The sequence below is a fragment of the Lipophrys pholis genome (genome assembly GCF_963383615.2).
Source record: "Lipophrys pholis genome assembly, chromosome: 21".
NCBI lineage: Eukaryota > Metazoa > Chordata > Actinopteri > Blenniiformes > Blenniidae > Lipophrys > Lipophrys pholis.
In genome coordinates, this window is record NC_137649.1 from 17314722 (window position 1) to 17335812 (window position 21091).

General features: G+C 42.8%; 1 protein-coding gene across 30 annotated transcripts in view; it reads left to right on the top strand.

The window, feature by feature from the left end:
• Window positions 1-20143, top strand: part of epb41l2 (erythrocyte membrane protein band 4.1 like 2) — a 48861-nt gene extending 28718 nt beyond the window's left edge. For 4 of the 30 annotated variants that reach the window (XM_080490933.1, XM_080490932.1, XM_080490929.1 and 1 more), the window contains 13 exons: window positions 245-341; window positions 430-554; window positions 676-763; window positions 2268-2420; window positions 2578-2675; window positions 3095-3267; window positions 3972-4048; window positions 12865-13521; window positions 14797-14925; window positions 15305-15400; window positions 15695-15775; window positions 16979-17093; window positions 17292-20143. In XM_080490933.1, the coding sequence (XP_080347059.1) occupies window positions 245-341; window positions 430-554; window positions 676-763; window positions 2268-2420; window positions 2578-2675; window positions 3095-3267; window positions 3972-4048; window positions 12865-13521; window positions 14797-14925; window positions 15305-15400; window positions 15695-15775; window positions 16979-17083 (1879 nt within the window). In that variant the 3' untranslated portion in view covers window positions 17084-17093; window positions 17292-20143. Of the gene's footprint in view, window positions 1-244; window positions 342-429; window positions 555-675; window positions 764-2267; window positions 2421-2577; window positions 2676-3094; window positions 3268-3971; window positions 4049-7666; window positions 7718-7887; window positions 7921-8556; window positions 8617-10476; window positions 10645-11290; window positions 11513-12395; window positions 12465-12864; window positions 13522-14796; window positions 14926-15304; window positions 15401-15694; window positions 15776-16978; window positions 17094-17291 lie in introns of all 30 variants that reach the window. The other 26 variants (XM_080490944.1, XM_080490954.1, XM_080490948.1 and 23 more) reach the window with 19 other exon arrangements.
• Window positions 20144-21091: the final 948 nt, after the last annotated feature.

Here is a 21091-nt window from a genome sequence, read left to right on the forward strand (position 1 = left end):
CAACAAGCCGGTGTACTAGCACACTGAGAAAAACCACACAACAAACGAGGCCCTTACAAAGACATTTAATCCACAGCAGCTGACCCTGCGCCGGGGCTTCACAGGAGACACAGGTTGCTTTTTTATCAACACCAACAATAGAGCTGTTTCCACTTCAAAGAAGAGGAGAGAAAAAAGCACTGAGTGAGGTTCTGGTTTCAACTCAAATTCAGTCCCCGTTTACAGCCTTTTTCCTTTCCTCCAGGTACCTTTTGTGTCTGCAGCTCCGTGAAGATGTGGCGTCTGGACGTCTGCCTTGCTCTTTTGTCACTCACGCTCTCCTCGGCTCGTACACATTGCAGGTACAACATATCAATGCACGCATGTTATTTATTCATGTGCGCATTAATTGGGCACATATTAACCTGTCAATTCTTTTTGGCCTCGCAGGCAGAATTGGGTGACTATGAACCTGAGCAGCCTCGCCCTCTCGATTACATCAGTCAGCTGAACTTTGCGCCCAATCAGAACAAAGAGATGGAGGAAAAGATCCTCGAACTCCACAAATCCCACAGGTGGATAACAACATAATACTTTAGTAAAAGTATCTGTACACATGTGTTTGTAAAATACGGAATATGCCATTGCTCAGTTTGGTAATGATTTTTGTGTTGTGCTTTTTATTAAATTTTTTAGGGGAATGACACCTGCACAGGCCGACACCCAGTTTCTAGAAAATGCCAAGAAGCTGTCCATGTACGGAGTGGACCTGCACCACGCTAAGGTATGAAAGAATCAATAAATCTCTCCTCTCTAGTTTCTTTGATGTTGGTATATCTGCATGTTTGTGTTTCACTGTCTATATGTGTGTGCGTGTCAGCTGTACAAACACTAATGGAGTCCATTGCCATGGGAACAGTCGGTCCCTCCCACAGGGATAGCAGGTCATCAAGAGACATCATGTTTCCATTTGTATCTTAGTATGTTTGTGTTTCTACAAGACAGGCAAAAAACAAAATGGGGTTAGTAGTTATGTGGCATGTGAAAAACAGTGGAGAGTCTTCAAATAGAACAAGAGGATGCAAGATTGAGAATGAGAAAGAAATGGGTGCCGCAGATAAGGTTAGAGTGAGATGAGGGGCAGATTGTGAAAGAGAGAAAGTGGCGTGTCCCCTTTAACAACATGCTCTACTTAAGGCTACACGGAGAAGCAAAGGAAAGTATTTTTAATGGTCTTTTGCTTCTGTATTTTTTGCAAAAACATAATGATGGGAATGCAACGAGTTAATCTATATTTAGTGCAGTGTCATTGATTTGTTTTGGAAATTCCATCACCCAGGGACCGCATTGTACACATTTTAAAATAGTATAAACTTCATGTATTTTATCAAACATACTGAATACTTGTTGAATATTTGTGTATTACCCGGGGGAAAAGCTTGAGTCTGTATTGATGTGTAGTTTCAGTTATAACTCTCTGGATGTACACAGTTTGTACAAGAGACAGATATAGTGACCGTAAACAATAATATTGCTTTTTTGAATTACACGTACTCACTAGAAATAATTCAAATAACTTCTAAACACAGCTGAAAAGCATCTACATGATGAATTGATTTGCGACAAAAATGTCTCCCAAATAGCTTCTTCTTCTCCAAATGTTGCACTGAAAGGAATAAGAAGGGAAGTTATGCAAAAGTGTCAAGGTGGAAAACCCTAATAACTCATAATCTTTTTTTATTACTTTCAAATGTAAGCCCTTAGGGATTACTTAGGAGACATTTAGTCACTGAGAAAATAAGCTTTGGAAATGTGCTGGGTGTAACATGGCTTCATTCAGCCTGACTTGTAGCTGCAGCAAAACAACAGGGATCAATGAACAGCTAATAGCACGGCAGAGCCACATGACCTGTGTGTGGCCCTGTAAAACCGTCCATTATCAACATATTGCATTCTCCATTAGTACAACAGATTTTTCCTTAGTTAATTCACTACTGTAATCAATACCCCCCTCCCCCCACCCCGTACCCTTACCAGATGGCCTTGGACTTAAAAGCTTTTGTTAGTCAGTTAGTCTGCCAGCTAACCGTGTTACAGTCCTGCTCACTGACAGTGTTTGTATGTTGTGGTAATTGAGTTTCTCTTGACCCTAAACAGACTACTTTAAAAATCAATTGATGTACTTAGTGATCTGATTTATTAAAATAGCTGGAACATACGGCTGTTTTGCAGGGGTTCATTTAAAATTTTCCTTTTATGATGTGCTTGAAATACATTTTCTTTGACAGGATTCAGAGGGTGTGGACATCATGCTTGGTGTGTGTGCCAACGGACTCTTGGTTTACAAAGACAGGCTTCGGATAAATCGTTTTGCCTGGCCCAAAATCCTCAAGATTTCATACAAGAGGAACAACTTCTACATTAAGATCAGGCCGGGAGAGGTACGTGTACAGATGCAGATGATCTACGAACATTACACATACCATGTCCTCCACTTGGAAATTTCTCGTGCCGTTGTGTCATAGTTTTCGATTGATTTATCTAATTCATTTCCAGATTGTGAAAAAAAATTGTTTCCTGTCTTTGTGGTTTTAACAGACTGAGCAGTTTGAGAGTACAGTGGGATTCAAGCTCCAAAATCATCGATCTGCCAAAAAGCTTTGGAAAGTCTGTGTGGAGAATCACAGTTTCTTCAGGTAGGGATAAACACGTGCAAACAACTGCTCACAGGCACATACATATCCGAGCTGAACTCACTGGAGTTAAAGAGAATTCACAGAAATGTTTTGTCAGTGTACGGTCATGCCTTGTTGGGCTCAATAGAACGTTGTTTTATCTGGTCAGTAAGAGACACACACACGTGAAGATAAGACAGGTGCCTGTTAAGTTTGTGTTCATATTTGTATAGCTGTGTATGTGAGTGAGATAAGCTGTAATTTCCTGTTCATGCAAGAAAAGCCTGAAAACATTTTTCCTCCTCTGCCCATGTACATAGAAATGTGACTTTTAAAGTTTATTGCAAAGGAAATCACTTGCAATGGCTTCTAAAATTGACATTCCTCCACTAAAATGTGTTTTCTCTTTGATTTTTCATTTCTCATTTTTTTGCTGCTAGGTTAAACGCACCAGAACAACCCACCAAGGCCCGCTTTTTGACTCTGGGCTCCAAGTTCCGCTACAGCGGGCGAACTCAGGCTCAGACCCGCCAGGCCAGCTCCCTCATAGACCGACCCGCTCCCAGCTTCGAACGCACTTCATCCAAACGCATCAGCCGCAGCTTGGATGGAGGTAGTGCACTGGACTGTTTGCGTGTGTGTGTGCGCGTGTGTGTGTGCTGGTATGGATGTAAATTGCTCTGTGTCGGACCAGATACAGGAAATAGCTGCAGCATATGTTTCCTGTCACATATTGAGCGACAGAGGGGGAAAAAGAAAGGAATGGAAGAATGTGTATCCACAAGTGAGATTCTCCGAGGATGGAGAAATAAAGCAGCCAGTTGGAGCGCATGCAATGATTATCATGCGTGTCATATTAATGAACAACATGGGATGCCCTGGTCACCAAAATATATAAATGTGTCATCATGAATAATTTATGATTAACAATGAAGTGATCTCACACACAATAACAGAGAAACTCTTCCTCATTTTGAGTCAAACATTTTTATTATCTAAAAAAGTGCACACAGTTATCTTTTTTTATGGTTTTGAAGATTTGGTTTAAATGCTTTTTATGTTGCCGGACTGCTTTGTTTGCGATCTGTCAGGTTACTCCACTGGCCTACATTGCCCCCTGCTGGACACATTATCACATTGCAAGCAAACTTCATAGACATAGATTCATATTATTTGTTGATCTATTTGCCCGAATTATATTAAGTGTGAAAAGTGGACCTAACAAATGAAGCATGTGTGTCCTATCCTGCCTGAAGTTACGTTCAGAGTTGTGTTTGTGTAAGACAGATTTTCTTTTGTGTGTTTCTCTCCTCGCAGCACCTGTGATCAGCATCACTGAGGCTGGCACTGAGAACGGGCGTGAGCCACACTTAGAGCTCCACTCCGACTCCAAGGTGTGTATGTGCAGAAGTCTTTTGTCGCATCTCTGTCCACAGGAAAGGGGAGGAACTGAAAAACCAACGAGATGGAAAACATGTTTTTTCTGTTGTCTGGCATTAATTTACTTGCCTGTAGTGCTCTGTGTCGAGCAGGATCTGTTCATGCTTTTGTGTATCACGACAAAAGTTAACATGTGCGAAAAGTGAGAAATGTTTTTTTGAACACTACTATCATTATCATTAATGGTATTGGTTAGCTGATTTTGTACAACGATATTGATGGTTTTGTTTAACTGTCAACATTTTAATTCCCTGGTGTGATATGCTGCTTTACAGGTGCTACATACAATGGAATCAGTCTCATTAACAGAGGATATAATGAGTGTGCTGTATATTTACCCCTACATTACGGTGAAATCAGGGAAAGTGTATGTCGTCTATGATTTACAAAATAATTTAGTTAAACTAAAGCCCAACTAAAAGAAGTGTTTGTTTCACCCTCTAGCTGGGATTTTATCTCTGAGTGAGATAGATACTGTAAAAGACTGAGACGTCTCCCAATCCTCATCCTGTTGGCTTATCTTGGTGACAACAGACCAACTTTTATAAGTAGCCTTGCGCTCATTCACAAACCTTCTCCTCCACTATGGACTTCATACCCTCTACTGAGACAAGTCAATAAAACCCACCTTAGTTCATGCTGTGGTGCATGTCCCCCCCTCCCCCCGTTACACCTCTCCTTTCCTCACTGCTCCTTTCTCTCCTTTCTCACATCCCAGCACCTTGGATCTGACCTCTGCCTGTGTCAGTGGTGACGCCCCCGTTGACACTGTTGTGCCGATTGTATACTGCACTGTTCTCTACCCTGCTGTGTTCACTTTGAAACTATTGCTATTTGGTGTTCACTGACTAATGTGATGTCTCTTTTCCTTTCTCTTTTTCCCTTCACACAAATCCCACTTTGTATACATACCTCACATCTTTTTATTGCATGTCCCCCCCCCCCCCCCACACCGTTTGTTATTTTTTGGTTGAAATGACACGAAATTATTATTTATGCACAACGTGTCGGTTATTTTGTTTTCTCATGGTTTGCTCCTTCACTTTGTGGTTATGTGTGCGTATTGTTTCCTCTTTCATTCCCTTCTTTCTCTCCTTATGTGTATCTCTCCCTCCTCTTTGGTTTCCCACCAATAGTCAATCTTCATGTTTCCTCTCTCCTTCTCCTCCTCATCCTCACTCTCATCCATCCCCCCTTCACTCGACTCCATTTCTGAGCTGGACCGAGTCCTTTCGGACATCTCCGAAGACGAGGGCCATGGCGACGACACAGACGCCGCACACACACTGTGGCGCCTTCCCTCACACACGTTCTCTCTTTTCACTGATCAGCAGTTGGCCAATCTGGAGCACCTCGCTCAAAATTCCGTTTCCTCCCCTCCCGTCACTTCCTCCCAAACACACACTTCAGAGCCTTTGAGCTGCGAGGAGGGCCGCCAGGCTGAAACCACAACAGCTGGACTGCCACTTTGGCGTCGCTGGCTCTCTCTGGCGGGTGTGGCTAAATACGTCTCTTTCGTTTTGTGTTTTCTCTCCATATCTGGGAATGGAAGCAGGTGTCTGCCCACAAAGCTATTTTCAGAAATGACTCGGAAAGTGAACATGTTTACTTCCGCTTTCTCTAAACTGGCGTCCACGTCTCTGCTAAAAATGCAACCGTCCAAAATACCCATGCCAAACTATATTGGTTCCAACATAATCGCGCCCACGTTAGATCAGATTCTTAACACCCTGGGATGTAAATGGTCTCACACTGTGATGTTTCTTACCCGATGTGTCCCTCCTAAATTCAGTCATTTGATTGCCGCGCCTCACCCAACACAACTACGTTTGCCCTCCGCGTCCTCTTTCACCTGTTCCACTGTCGTTTCCTCCTTTTCTTCCTTCTCCTCGCTTCCCTTTTCTGTCCCGTCTCTCTCTTCTTGCCCCCTCATTACCAATTTCTCCTGCTCCGAACTGAATGCGTCTGTACATCGCTACCTGCTCAACCCTTCCCCTTTGTTCCTGCCCAGTCTCTTAGTGACTTTTCTCTTGGTGGTGATGCTGACAGCGAGCCAGTCTTTGGCCCTGGCCCTGATTTTAGCCACGCCCCTCGGCCTGACCCTGTACTACTTGGAGAACGTGGTCTCCAGTCAAAGGAGGACAGTGTTGCCGCTGTCCATCAATGACAAGCTGAGCAGTGAGCGTGACAATCAGCTGATTTCTGGTTTCAGCACACAAGCTTCACCGCTCACACCGGCGCACACACCTCCGCGTATCAGACACCTCACTGGCGCCGCATGGATGCAAGAGATGTGTGATCCAGCTGCATAAACACACACACAAGCACACACACATGTTTCCCATCTTACCTCATGTACTACTCCATCTTTTTCTTATGTGTGAACGGAGAGAATTTCTGCTTGTGAACGTCACCTCCTTTTATTCGTCCCTGCCATGAGCACTTCTTTTCCACCTGATGTTTTTCTTACCTCCCCTGCACCCTGTCAACCTCACTGCGTTGCTTATAAAGATCAGAGTAAATTATGTAAGACTAAAGAAAGTTTTCGAAACCAAAATCATTTAATTAAGAAAAGAAAAATAGTGTTTAAAAAAAGAAAGGAAATAAATACAGATATGTTGTAGATAGAGAGATGAGACAAATATATGAAGTTATAGATAATGTACAGAGGCTGTAAAGGAAAGGGAAACAATTGAAGCTACAGTACTATAAGTGATGTTCAGATCACCTACTAACATCTGATGTGTGTTTCAGACCTTATTAGTTGCGAAATAGACATCTCGTCTGTGTGATTGCTCAGGAGATCAGTCTCACACTCATCAAGTGAAATGATGATGTATAAATGTGCAATATCTCTTTAAACATGTTTCCATTTTGCCTTTGTAGAGTCAAGAGCGGACGGCACTGAGAGGCCAGTTACTTGCTTACATGTTGCAATTGTATATACACAGGAGACACACAGTAACCCCCTCAGACATATAGCTCTTAAAGCAGATTGCATTTTATTGTTAATAGATGTTAGGAGTAGACAGTGTTATACTCCCCCGATTCCCTGCAGCCTGGTGTGTGTGATACTTACAAATACAGTGTCATTTTAGTGGTGACCTTTTGGCGATGTGTTCATTGGTTGATTGACTCTGCAGACGCAAAGATTTTGAAGAATGTGCAAATACAGTGCAGCTTAATGTTCGTCTCGTAGTTGGAAAAGTTTGTATAGACAGAATCCTACCAAGATCATTTTCTTGAGTTTTTATTAAAGATTTTTCTGAGTAATCCGACAATTAAAACATCTACCTACATTCATATCATATAATTGCTGTATATTCTGACTCAAATCTGTTAGTGGTATTTTAGATTGTGATCAGTTAGCAGCATCCCGCTGTTTTTACTGACCGCCCTCGATTGCACTTCCAGGGGGTTTGGTTGCAAAGGTCACATGACCAGCCACTCTCCCAAGGTTGCCAGGGAGGAACGTTGTTTTTCCCATCATCCATTTCACGCTTTTCTTTCTTCGTACCCCGACCTCCCTTCATTTTGTCGCGACTACCGTCACCATGACAACGACATTGAAGGTTAAGGAGGCGGACTTAAGCCCTGGTGATGCAGAAGCCGTCCCCTCCCAGGTCTGTAAGGCCCGTCTTTATTCAGCACAAAAAATAAATTAAAAATTACACAGTTAAAGAAAATTTTTTAAATATAAATTTATTGTTGAGTGGAACTGGTTTAGTAGCGGCACAAACAGGCAGTAAATCTAACCTCCTGTATTCTCTCCCTGAATTTAACCCGCCAACAGTCACCTGGAAGCAGCGAGCCCGCCCTGCCCAAGGTTTATACAGTTATTGATCGTTTCCTTGTTTGTTCTTGTGGGGTGGGGATGTTTCTTTCTTTGTTTTTTGTTTTTTAATATGGTTAACAAAGTTTCGTTGCTATGGAGTCAGTCTTTAAATTTACCTATCTGCAATTTGTACGGACAAAGTTTATTAAGAAAAAAACAAAAAGTAAATACATCTTGATAGCTCAGTGTAATTTGGTATCAATTTATTGAAAATGTAAAGCCTTCGGATTGCAGATTGTTAAAAACTGACCCTATATAGGAACTTTCGACCACTGTTTTCACTTGCAGATGTTCTGACGTGGCTTACATTCTCACCGCTTCAGCGTTTTGTGGTTCTTCTGGTTGGGTTTCGCTGGAAGCACGTGGGATTTGTTGGGTCGTGTAAATGTCTGCTGGTTGTTGTGACATTGCGAATGCTTTGGATTTTGCACGTGTTTTAATGGGTTTGCGTTCCAGCAGCACTGAGTTCATCATTTACTCCAAAGTGTACATTTGTGGCTCTTCCCATTCTTCCAGCGGTCATCACAGATACGTTTGCTGTCATGACACAATTTCAGTTCTTTTTGTTTTATCATTTACTTTATTAAAATAATATATTTCATTTTGTGCTGTATGTCTGCCTTCCAGAGTCCAATGAGAGTGCATGGGGACAATATTTATGTGAGGCACAGTAATTTAATGTTGGAGGTTGGTACTGGCGTCATCTGATGGCTGAAAATAAGACTTACATGTTTCTGTGTACTCTGACGCCATCAGAACTACAACTTCCTCTGTACAGGACTGCTGCCCTCTCGCACTCTCAGACTCTGCGTGCATGCCTGCGTGTGAACATGTGTTGTTTATCAACTTTACATCAAATCTGCTGATTTTCAGTCGTTCCTGTGTTTTATTGAAATAAATTTGTTAATTCATTCACATGGCAGCTATTTGGAACACTTCAACTCAGATGAAAAATATTCGGTGTAATATTCGTAATAAACAGCTCACTGCTGCGGCATTAAGTATAATACATTAATAGAAAAAGTGTTATAATAACAGAAATCATCCCTTAATTCCACGCTTTCCCTGGGCTTGGATCTGATTTTAGCACCTTTTAGCTCTTGTTTGGCTTTCAGCCTTGTTTCAGGGGCGTGTGCCTGTTAAGGGTGAAAATAATGAACACAATTACTGTCTGCTGCACTTGATCGTTGTTAGATCAGCGGCAGCTCTCAGGAAGACAACCACATCAAGTGCTTGAATACATCGAATGGTGGATGTTAATTGGTGCTCATACACTTAAGTAGTGCTCCCTGGAGGTTGGAAAGGACACCATCCTCAGGCTTCACATTGAGCTGTGTTGAACCTATAAAATACTAAATATGTATTCGTAGCAACACAACAGCACGGGAAGCTTCACGAGATGAGTTTTCACAATGGCTGCCCTGTGAATAGGATTTGCGGTGTGACTTTAATGCATGCCCCCGTGCATGTTGAATGCTGTCTTGTGACAGGTGCATCTTGTATTTTCAATCTTGGATTTATGTGAAAGTTTGATTATTGCCAGGCAGTTCTGTCTAACCTGACTAACCCTGCCCTCCTAACCCACGTCAGCAGCCCTCCACTTATGTTTATTTCTTTTTTCCTGGTGATCGGGCTGCCAAGTGATTTGTGGTTTGATAACATACTAAAACAACAACAGCTTGTTTGTGAATTATGAGGCTGATAGTGACTTAAGCACAGTTTTACACCGCAGTAGTCCAGACAGTGATGAGAAATAGTTTCTCTTTGGAACAGAAAAGTTTCCTTAAAACTCTCACTGCATCCTAAATCAATGAATTACCTATTATCCCTAATGAGTAAAGTCACTGGTCTTCCTTCATATTAAAGTTTGAAAACCGAAAGTAGTAAAGCAGATGGAGGTGAAATGAGAAGAAATACACGAGTCTGAAAGTGCAGTGAGAACACTGAATGAACAATGTTTCATGACAGGTGAATCAGGAATATTAAATATAGCAACACTACCAGCTTCATGTTCTGCACTGTGCCCTGAGGTTTCTGGCCTGATTTAATTAAAAAAAAAAAAAGATAAAAAAAATCTCAACGGCAAGACGGATCGCTCAGTTTCACTGCAGCCTGCTCACAAGCACAAACACACACGTACAAGTGATGAGGAAGATCTCGAGACGCCTCAAACGAGGCTCCAGTGAGGCCTGGCGTCCGTCTTGTTTTCCCTGCAGATTGACAGACTAATGTTCCTGTGACCAAATTGTTTTCCTTCCCCATCCCCTTCTCCTATTATCCTTCCCTTTTACCCTCCATCCACCACTTTCTACCTCCCTCTTTCTGTTTTCTTTTTTCCACCGTTACATTTCTTGGCATCCCACATTACAAACCCCTTTTTACTCCGTTTTTTTAACTCTCCTTTTTTTTTTACCCCATCCTCTATACAACCTTCATTCTTTCTGTCATCACATTTTCTTTCCCATCCTTTTTTTTTTTTAATCTCTTTAACACTCATACTTGCCCCTCACCCCCACCTGCCCCCGATCCCCTCCACTCCCCCATCAGGACCATGATAAGACCCAAGAAGAGGTTCTGAAACACCAAGCTAGCATTAGCCAGCTCAAACGCTCCTTTATGGAGGCGCCGCCTCCCTCTCCTCCGCAGCCCAACCAGTGGGAGAAACGTCTCACCTCTTCACCTGCCACCACGACGCGCGTTCAGCAGCAACAAGTGGTACGTCTGTCTGGATGTTTTCGCCGGAATGTTGTCGGCGCGGTTGGTCGTCTGGTGGAGTGGCATCGTGCAGAGTAGCCCACTTTGTTTTCTGTCCGCCGCAAAGAAACAACAACGCTGCCTTTGTGTCCCGGAAGAATATGTTGTTGTGTTTGTGTGTGCTCTGGTGCCTGGTTTTCCTTCTCTCATCTCCTCTTGTCACTTTGTGTCTCGCCACACCAGCGGTTTCTTCATTTTTAACAGACATTGGATCTTTTTGTCACACTCTAGTTTTTGTGAGACTTTTGGTCTTTTTCCTCTCAAGTTGGCGTTTTCATTCGCTGGCGCCAAGTAGGGATTTTATCGCTTGTTGATTTCTCCACTCAAATGACTTGCTGGGTTTGTCTTCTTCTCAGAACTTCTGCTGATGCTCATCTCTTTTGCATTTGAGTTTTTACAGCGTATGGGTTTTCAGTCTGCTCTGTTTGTGTCGCCAGACTCTTGTTTTTCGCTTTTATCTTGCAAACTATTCTCCTCCCGAATGAGGTTTTCTTTTCTGCTTTCTGTCATTTTCTACAGCGAAAAAAGCCACGTTCTGTCTTCTGGTCTTTCAATATGTCTCATGTCTCGCCCTGCTTCTGTGTGTGTCTTCTCTGTGTTGCTGTAGAGTCTCGAAGAGGAGATAGCTTCTATACTTTTCAGTAGACACTCAGACACTGGATTTCATTCAGCTGCTGAGGCTGCCTGCAGTATTCCCCAGCCAACACTAGATGCTGTTGTAGCCACATGTTCAGCAGCCACTTCGGCCTCTTCCGCTGCCGTCTGCAGTTCTTCTCCTCCTACGCAAAGGCTTCTCATTTCCCCACCTACTCCTCTCTCTGCCACCGAGGTGCTTCTGCTACTGCCAAACATTTAGGAGTCACTTTACTTTCTCTGCAAAATAAACGTCGGGGAAAGTAAACTGACGCACTTTAATGTTTCAGTTCAAATGCTTTCGTAGACTGAAAGAATGTCCATAATGCTTGCTGTGAATACTGGATGAATGGGAGTAACATGAATTTTGTTTTCTGGCACCATTCATTCTGAATGAATTGTTGATGCACTTTGGTCTGTGATCAATCATTACTTTAAATCAATTAACAGCTCTGAGTCCATTTGGATTTTAGGATATTGTCTGCTTGCTAAACGTTGTCCGATTTGAATGCAGCCGTAACAAGATGTTCCTTCCTTTTGGTCTTTGCTAAGCGCCATCTTATCCGGGGGGAAATTAAATGCAGTTGGTATTGAAGCAGCAGTCTCCATTATGCTGAAAATGTAGATAGACAACCTCATTATATGTTAATTTATGGTGTTTCATACACGACCTTTGAAAATTGTACAAAATATGTTTCCAAACGTCCACTTGGGCCAAACTTAATTGCGGTTTCTTTGATTTCTATTCCGTATTCTTGTGGTTATCTCGAAGACTTTGCTGACTTCAATACCATCTTTCTTTTTTTCTTTTTCGTGTAAGTGAAGATGAGCCGCTCCGTTTCTTGACGGGATATTCTTTTCATCTTTTGTCCTTTCTAATTTTTTTATCCCATCTGTTTTACCTGCTTCTATGAATTTAACACTGGAATATAATTAGATTCTGCATGAATAAGTTAAAAACACGTGGCGAAAATGGAGGTTTGCTTGTGTTTTTGATTATAAGCACCCTAATACTGCTAAATGATGACGTCTGTGCCGGTGTGTGGTCGCTAACATCGCCGTAACTTTTCTTCACACAGGTCAGTGAGCCCCAAACAGAAGCAGCTGCAGCTGATAACACAATCTCTGATACCAAAGAACCTGCAAAGGTGCTCCTAACTTTATTATATATCCATCCGGCCTTCTAATCATGATGCTTCTCATCCATCATTCCCTTCATGTCTTCATTCATTTCCCACTGGCTGCTTGAATCTCTCTGTTCAAGTATGTATTCACTGCATCTCCCTGCTCGCTCCCCTAACTTTCATGTCTTTTGTCAACAGTTGAACTTCTTCATCTTCCTTTGTTTTCCTCCTGAAATTTCTTGATCGTTGATTTATTTTCAGTTAACTTTTTCATTTATGTTCAATGATCACGTTGTGCTTTTGTTTTTTTTTGTTTTTTTTTGTCCCTATGCGTTTGTTTCGTATGTGTGCGCACCTCATCGTGTGTGTATGTGTGTCTGTGCACTTTGTGTACATGCGTGTGTGTGTCTGTGCGTGTGTATAGACACCCGAAGTTGAAATCGAAGAAACTGTTGTGGTCCAGGAGGTGTCCCGGGCAACCAAACCGGAACTTGTCACAGTGACAGCCAGTTCCGCTGCCGGGCCCCCGGCAGAAAACGAGACCAGGGAGCATGAAGTGAAAGTGGAAGAGAACGTAGTGGTAGTGGAGGAAGCAAAGCCAAAGCAGCAGGAGAGCGTTTCATCAGACAGCGAGAGTGAAGAAGAAGCGGAGTACCATCCAAATATCTCCGTATCCATCTCACACACACAAATCCCAGAGGAGAAGGAGGAAGACGAAGAGCAGGAGAAGATAGAGGATAAGAGGGAGGCGCTGGACGGTACACCTGAGGTTGTTGCCTCGGTTCCAGCCGAGGTCGACCAGCCTGCGGAAGAGGCTGAGCCGGAGACGCAGTCAAAGAAGGAAGAGCCGGAGTCACAGCAGAAGAGTGCGGAGGAGTTAAAAGCAGGCCTATGTGAGATGGAGGAAAGCACAGACGATCCCATGGTGACCCCCGATGAAACCCCTAATGGCCACGCCCTGCCCGACGTGGGTGGAACCGCCCCAGCCAGTCCTGCGGAAGGATGGGCGGAGCCTAAAATGAACGGCGAAGCCTCACTGGGTGAAGGAGAACCGCGGCCACAGGTTATTTGTTGCTCAGAGGTAAAGTCTCCACCGGGCCGCCCGCGGACCTTCTCCCAGGCTTTGACCCCTCCTACCAGCTGTAGAAACACCCACTTCTGTCTTTCCTGCTTACCACAGTGCCAGTTTCCCTACTGCTTGTGTGAATATTTAAGCCCCGTGTACACTCACACTCATCTTCATGTTATGAATCCCCCTTTATTGAAAAGTTTATAGACCTATGGTTCAAACTACATTCAAAGACATTTTGTCACCATTGTTTCGGTGTATTGGTGATGATGCCAGGTCACCATTCACTACACATTATTAATTCATCATTTCTTTATTTCACATTTCATATGTTTGAATTCCTTCATCTTCTGTCATTGTACTTCATATCGTCACTGAGGTCATCATGGAGAGCCTTCTCACAGTGTGCTGTATCGCTGGTGTTGTGAAGTAAATGGGGCCTAAGTGGGAAATGCATGATGCTCTTTCATATTTATTTCTGCTTTGCATGCTGTATTTCACCTTTTTGCGTTTTGTGTGTGTGTGTGTGTGTGTGTGTGTGTGTGTGTGTGTGTGTGTGTGTGTGTGTGTGTGTGTGTGTGTGTGTGTGTGTGTGTGTGTGTGTGTGTGTGTGTGTGTGTGTGTGTGTGTGTGTGTGTGTGTGTGTGTGTGTCCTCCCATGTGTTTGGCAGTGCTGCTTCTCTTTCTGTTACTGTTTAATTGGCATGTCATAGTCGCCATGGTAACAGTATTGTAGAAATCATCATTGCCAATCGCTTTTGGAAAAGCCACCCGCTCATCTGAATGTCATCTTGTTTACATTTCAATAGACGTTTTGTGTGCCAGTCATCCGAGTACTCCTTGTTTTGTTGCCTCATGTTTTATGCATGCTTGTGCCGTGTCATTCTTTGAGATGCATGTTGAGACCAAAAATATTACTACTGCTGCTGCTGCTCTTTAGCTAGTTTTTTTTTCATTACGTTAAGCAGTTGGTGGCGTATTCTGCATGCCGTCATGCTGCCACACATGAATTTAGACTGTTGTGCATGAATTTCTGCTGCATGTATGAGCATGCCTGTACATACTACACCACAAGTCTTTTTATTATTATAAATTCCTTTTTGAACTCAACCTGGAGTTAGTTTGATAATTATGAAGACCACATCTACTGCTTTCTGATTTATTTTCATTGTTAATAAACTAACTTGGAAGCGAGATACATTTTCCTGCTTCTATCGGGTCAGTCTGAGGTTTAATGTACTAACCCTCTCTCCTCCTCCCTCACTCCTCTCTCTCCTCCCTCCCCAGCCGCCCGTGGTAAAGACAGAAATGGTGACTATTTCAGACACGTTTGCGGCCCAGAAAACTGAGATAGCCACAAAAGAAGTGCCCATCGTACATACGGAAACCAAGACCATCACATACGAGGCCGCTCAGGTGCACACTTGATGAAAACAGGGAACTTTTCTTTGTTTTGTTTTTTTTTAGGGGGGGGGGGGGGGTGTTTCGTGCATGTGTCCGTGCCTGTCATTATGTTTGTGCAAACATTTAGTTTTATCAATATTTTAAGCTCAATGTTCCAAAGTGCTTCTCTTTTTAGCAACAGTGCATGCCGTCATCGTGTTTCCTCCATGGTTTTAGAAGAATTCCCATTTCTTACTGTTATGTAATCGTCACTTATCAAAGGGAGACGCTCTACTGATGACGCACGGCTGATAACCGCTCTGTCTCTCTCTCTCTCTCTCTCTCTCTCTCTCTCTCTCTCTCTCTCTCTCTCTCTCTCTCTCTCTCTCTCTCTCTTTCCCTCTTTTATCAGCTGGATGGTAATGATGGTGAGCCTGGAGTGTTGATGACTGCCCAAACAATCACCTCTGAATCTCTCTGCACTACCACAACTACCCACATTACCAAGGTACAAACACCCGACGGTTTCACGTGTGCCATTTTGTCATATTATAATAATGGGAGATGACTATTTGGGGGCTCATTTCACTGAAAACCTCAGAAAACAAAAACATCATACAGATCGTGTTAATCTGTACATGTTGTCCCTTGATACGAGTTTACACTATCTGATAGGAGAACGTCAGAACAATGCCCAGCTTTGTCCCACCAGCCTTTGCTCTGCCTCTTTAGCAACAAACAACCTCGAGCAACAATAGCTGAAGTGTTGTTGTTGTTATTGTTGTTGTCCCTTCTGTTTCAGACGTTAAAGGGGGGTCTGTCTGAGACGAGGATCGAGAAACGCATCGTGATTACCGGCGACTGTGACATCGACCATGACCAGGTCAGTTTTCAGTTTCACCCTCTGGGTGATCGGGCTGGGTCATTCTGAGATCCTGCTGCACCGTCTGCACATTTTACGTCCATAGAAGCAAAATCTATAAAGTTTCCTGTAGTTACTTAGCTCTGAAGGAACAACTAGGCTTCAGATGACATGTCCACCATGTTGCTTGGAGTCAGAAGATCTTCTTGCCGATAATTCTTTAGCCAAACCCAAAAACCGTTGGTTCCACCCAGATCACACTCATCAGCATCCTTGCACCTTCAAAAAGGCGTTATGATGATCCTTTTGGATTCTGTTGGCACGCCGTGTCTTATTTTGTTGCTCGTCTTTAAATGTGCTGTCTTTGTCTTGGTGCCTCGGTTGTGCTGAGAAACTCAGTGCTGGACCGAGGGACTCACATCCGACTCATTGCAATCCATGACAATGAGATTTCTTTGTATTCGCTCACCGCACAAGATATTGGATTTGAAATGAGATGGCACTCAGTCACGGTGTCAGGATCTTTGCACACTAACGAGAGCAGCAGATGTAATTGAACCGTCCTGCCTGTTCCGTTTGAAGTCATCATCCATCCTGCGTTGCCTCACAATGGGAAGAACAAATATAAAATTGGCTGTGATTGCCGCATCGTTTTGAAAGATATATATGTAACGTCACCCAAAGAAACAAAACTGTCATAGTCCACATGTGTAGCATCTTGTAGGTCTAAGTTTGTTGGAAGAAAAGATAAATATAAAGGTCTTCGGGGTGTTTAAAGAGAAATATTTATTTCCAGTGGACTCCCTTCACTCACACCACAAACTCCAAGTAAAGCCTGAAAAGTGCTTGCGGTGTCAAAATAGATGCATCAAATAAACATCTATTTTGTTCAGGTCTGCATGGCTCCTGTTCCACTTTTTTTTTTAAATTTAAGTTGCTTGTCTGGTGTGAGTTGCTGGATTTACATATAAAAAACTTCTGATTGGTGTCACGGTCAATCTTCTATCCATCTGTAGCCATTTTACTTGCTCTGATTCTCAGTCCTCCTGTTGGAAAGTAAAATGGCCTGTTGACTGTAAATCCAGCGTTCTTGTCATTTTCTTTATGCTTGTTATTTTATTTTTCATTTAACGCCACCATTTCCCCTCCCTCCCTCCCTCCACCCACCTCCACTGCCTGCCGTGCTCGGTGCTGCCACTGTGTGGTTGCTCCGTGGTGCTGCAGGCACTGGCCCAGGCCATTAAGGAGGCCAAAGAGCAACATCCTGACATGTCTGTTACCAGAGTGGTGGTTCATAAAGAAACTGAACTGGCCGAGGAAGAGGATTGACTGAACTCAGGTAATAACAACAATAATAATAATAACAGCTCTAAAGTATTATTATTATTGGTAGCGAACGTTTTATTAACCATTGGGGGCGGGGGGGGGGTAGATGGGTTTGATTGGATGAAGAATAACATCAGGGAGGCAGACGATGAGGGTCTCCGGCGAATCATCGCAACTCATCACGCTGATTGCATTGGCTTGTATTTCCCAGAGTTGAAGGGCACATCGTGACCGTTTCCTCTGTTGACATCGAACGACCTTCACGACCCGACAACAACCGATCTTTACTGGCGGAGGAGGAGGAGGAGAAAAAGAAGAGCTTGAAGACCAGGGGGAGGACGAGGGCTCAGACAAATGGACCGAAGCTGCCACTTTCTTCCCAAACGGTCTTTTCTTACACATCTGTGGTGCATCTAAATTTCCTCTTAAGAAAAAAAAAAAAAGAAAATAGCATCCTCGGTCCTTCTGAGGGAACAAAAAGAACCACTTTGTTAGCATAACATTTGTAGTTTGTTTTTATTTTTATTTTGTTGTTAGTGATTTTTGTTTAACTGTTTTACACAAGAGAGAGAAACTAGTGCGTCTGTCACGTGTTGCGAAGATAAAAGAAAAGTTGGGATACGTTGACAACCCTTCGTAATGAGATTCAAAGTCCAAAATGATCATCGTATTGTGCTGATCTTTTTCTTTCTTTTTTTTTTTTTTTACTCTGTGAGCACCAGTGACCTTCAGAAAAACAATCTGGCAGCCATTGTTAAAGAAAACCTTTATCTTCATCACGATTGTCAATTTATAAGGACTTTGACACTCACAACGCGGGTCTTTCACATGTGAATGAAGCTGTTGCCAAATGAAACAATGCTTATTGAATCTATCACAGTTCTCTCTCGGTTTTGGTGCATTCCTCGAAAAAAAGAAAAAAGTTTAAATTACAGCCTTTCCCTCACTCCATAATGGTGTAAATGGAAATAATAAAATAACAACCCACCCACCCCCACCCAATTTAGTAACATGCAGGAAAACAGGGGGACACAGATTGGTATGTTTTGTTGTTTTTGTTGTAACAAAGTCCAACACACTAACTCACTCTCGCATATTCACAGTCAATCAAATGATAGAAGCCAGCTGTGTCCCGGTATCACTTTTTTTTTTTTTTTTTAACTAATGATTAGAGAAAAGTGGGAGCTGTAACTTCAAATAATCATTACAAAATAATCAGTCAGGTTTTTTTTTTTTTTTTTTTAAATCTTTCCCTGTAAGTATACGTCATATTCATCCACACCCCTCGTCTGCGACTAGTGGCGGAGGGAGTTTTATCTTCCGTTCTCAGACTTGGTGACGCTCGCAGTGGCAATGGACGGAAAATGAATTGGCTTGAACAAACTCAATAAGCCAGCTGACACATTTGATCCAATTGTGAGTTTCGCTGCGTTTCAGCGTCAAATCTTTCACTGAATTCTGATGAATTTGAACTCAAAATGAACCGACCTGAAAGCTGGTGCGTACGACTCTGTACAGTACGAACGGAGGGTCATCAGATGGGAGCAGCACTCTTCCCGAGCCCGCCTAGACGTAGACTGACGTTTGATTGGGAGGGAGGACTGGTGACCTAGCGGTTAATTGGGAGGGTGCCAACCAACAACTTGGAAAAAAAAAATAAGAAATTGACTATTGATGCAAGTTGGCCTTTTGGAAACGGAACCTAATGGAAAATCTGCAATTGAAATGACTGAGGAACGAGTTTCATGCTGTGATGAGGTACCAGAATGAGGACGCGCACTCGTAACAAGTTGAAAAAGGTTTCTGTCCCAAATTCAGACGAACGTCGTCCCAGTCCGGCGTCATTAATTCCACCCGCTTCTTTTTTCCACACCAGTCTTCATGACACCGACACAATCTGCTACTTCTAATGACTCCAGTTCAAACTCAGCGTGTGTTTGACCGATTCTTATCTTTGTGGAGTAACACGAGCGAGTCCAGATAGGAAGCTACAGTGTCGAGCGGTTTGAGAGTGTGTAGATAACAGATTATCTCAGCGCATACAGTACGAGCAGATTTAATCATCTGACATGATGGTGACTGTTTTACAGCAACCAAATAGTCCGCCGCATTATTGTGATTCTGTGCGTTTCCTTGACATTTTATTCTTTCCTTTTTCTTTTTTTTGCACCACAAGAATACACAACACTGAATCTGCTGCAAACACAGATTTACAACAAGCAGCAGAATCTGACCGTGTGTAAATATTGGTGGCATTTAATGTGTTGCAACTAGGTGTGCAGTGTGATGCATTTCAGGGATGCACGATATCCGATTTACTGATATTCCTCAACACGGCATGCGCTCTGAACCAATCGGATGTGAAGCTTTGCATCTTCGATCTCTGATGTCTCTTAATCAACCTGCACGCCCAGTCCAGGCTATACAAAATGATGGAATGACATGGTGTTGAAAACCATGAATTCGTAAGCAAAGCCAATCATCTTCTATATTGTTTAGTCCCCACCGGCTGTGGTGAAGCGTACGGGACAACCACACACACACTCACCGTTACACCTGCAGACTATTTAGAGTCACCAATTAACCTCAATCTCATGTTACTACACTGTATTCAGGTTCAGACACTACTCAATGTTGAGAATATATAATCATTTATAGTTGAATGAGTAGAGTAATTCACCATTGTCACACAAATCTTGTGGTTTTCTGGAGGAGTAAGCTTTGTTAGTCATCTCTATTGTTTATGTTGTAATTACTACACCCACTAGAGGGCACCATTTATTGAGACACATGGGTCATCCCAGGCCCCGATGGTTTGCAGAAAAGGTATGATGTTGCCACATTTATGACTCGGAGCTGCACTCTCTGGCTTCAAGCAGTTTACATAACTGTGATTTTATTAGTGCAAACGTTTGCTTCAGGCCAGTATTTTACTTTCATCCTGTGATGGTGCCGCATGCTGACATTATCGTGCATCCCCAATGCATCATGGCGACACATTTTCAGTGTGAGCAGCTACAAATTCTCCTGATTGTAAGTAAAGAAGTGCCACACGTTTCTCTGAAAAAAAAAAAAAACATTCCATTAAAGCCGTGTGGAAATCAGTACATTTCAAATGAAAGACAACTGTTTGATTTGTTTGGGTTTTTTTCGGGGGGGAAGGGGGGGGAAAGGATGAACATTCTCCAATTTAGGGAAAAAATAAATAAATAACTGCATGACTTTATCGAACATGTTAACTGATCCCGTTTTGAATCTGTGTGAACCAAAACAAACAGAGACGGGCTCCTTATTGGGAAACACTGGTTGAACTTGTACTATGCAGTTAAGTGACATTCCGCGAAGGGGGGCGCTTTAACCTCTAACCCTCTTTACAAAGACACAAAGCAGCAGTGAAACATTTTTTTAATGAGTGAACCGTGCAACACTAGGCAGCTTTGGATGCTTTCGCTGTTCAAAAAAAACAACAAAAAAAAACATAAAACAACTCTCTTTGTAAAGTTTCTCTTCATTTGTTATCTTTTATTTTTCTTCTGTAAAACTGAAATAGCTGTTGGATGGTGGGATTTCTCGTGCTACCCCCCCCTTACATATTTGTAATGGCCTCACTGTGTTTTTCTTGACATCGAAGAAACGACAACACAAATCAAGGTTTCTGCCACTGCTTGCTTTTTGTACGTTTAGCTCCAGGTTTGAAATCCGCTCGGCGGTTCTGGGATCTCTCCACCAATCACTGGAGCTTTGGGGCTTCGGGGGCTGGTTTTTCTATCATGATTGTAGCCTCTTGTTTTTGGTTTTTTTTCTTCTGCTACACCAGGAAATAAAATATTTGGGATTTTCAACTTCTATTGCTCTCTTTTACCGAGACAGTACACGCAGACTCGTGCAGTTTTCGGGGTTACAGTGGCATGAGACGATTCAATGCCAGCCGATTCCAACAAACCGTCAGGGATGAAAACATGTCTCACATTGAACTCGTGCTGAAGAAGGGACATTTTAAAGAAAAGGCTA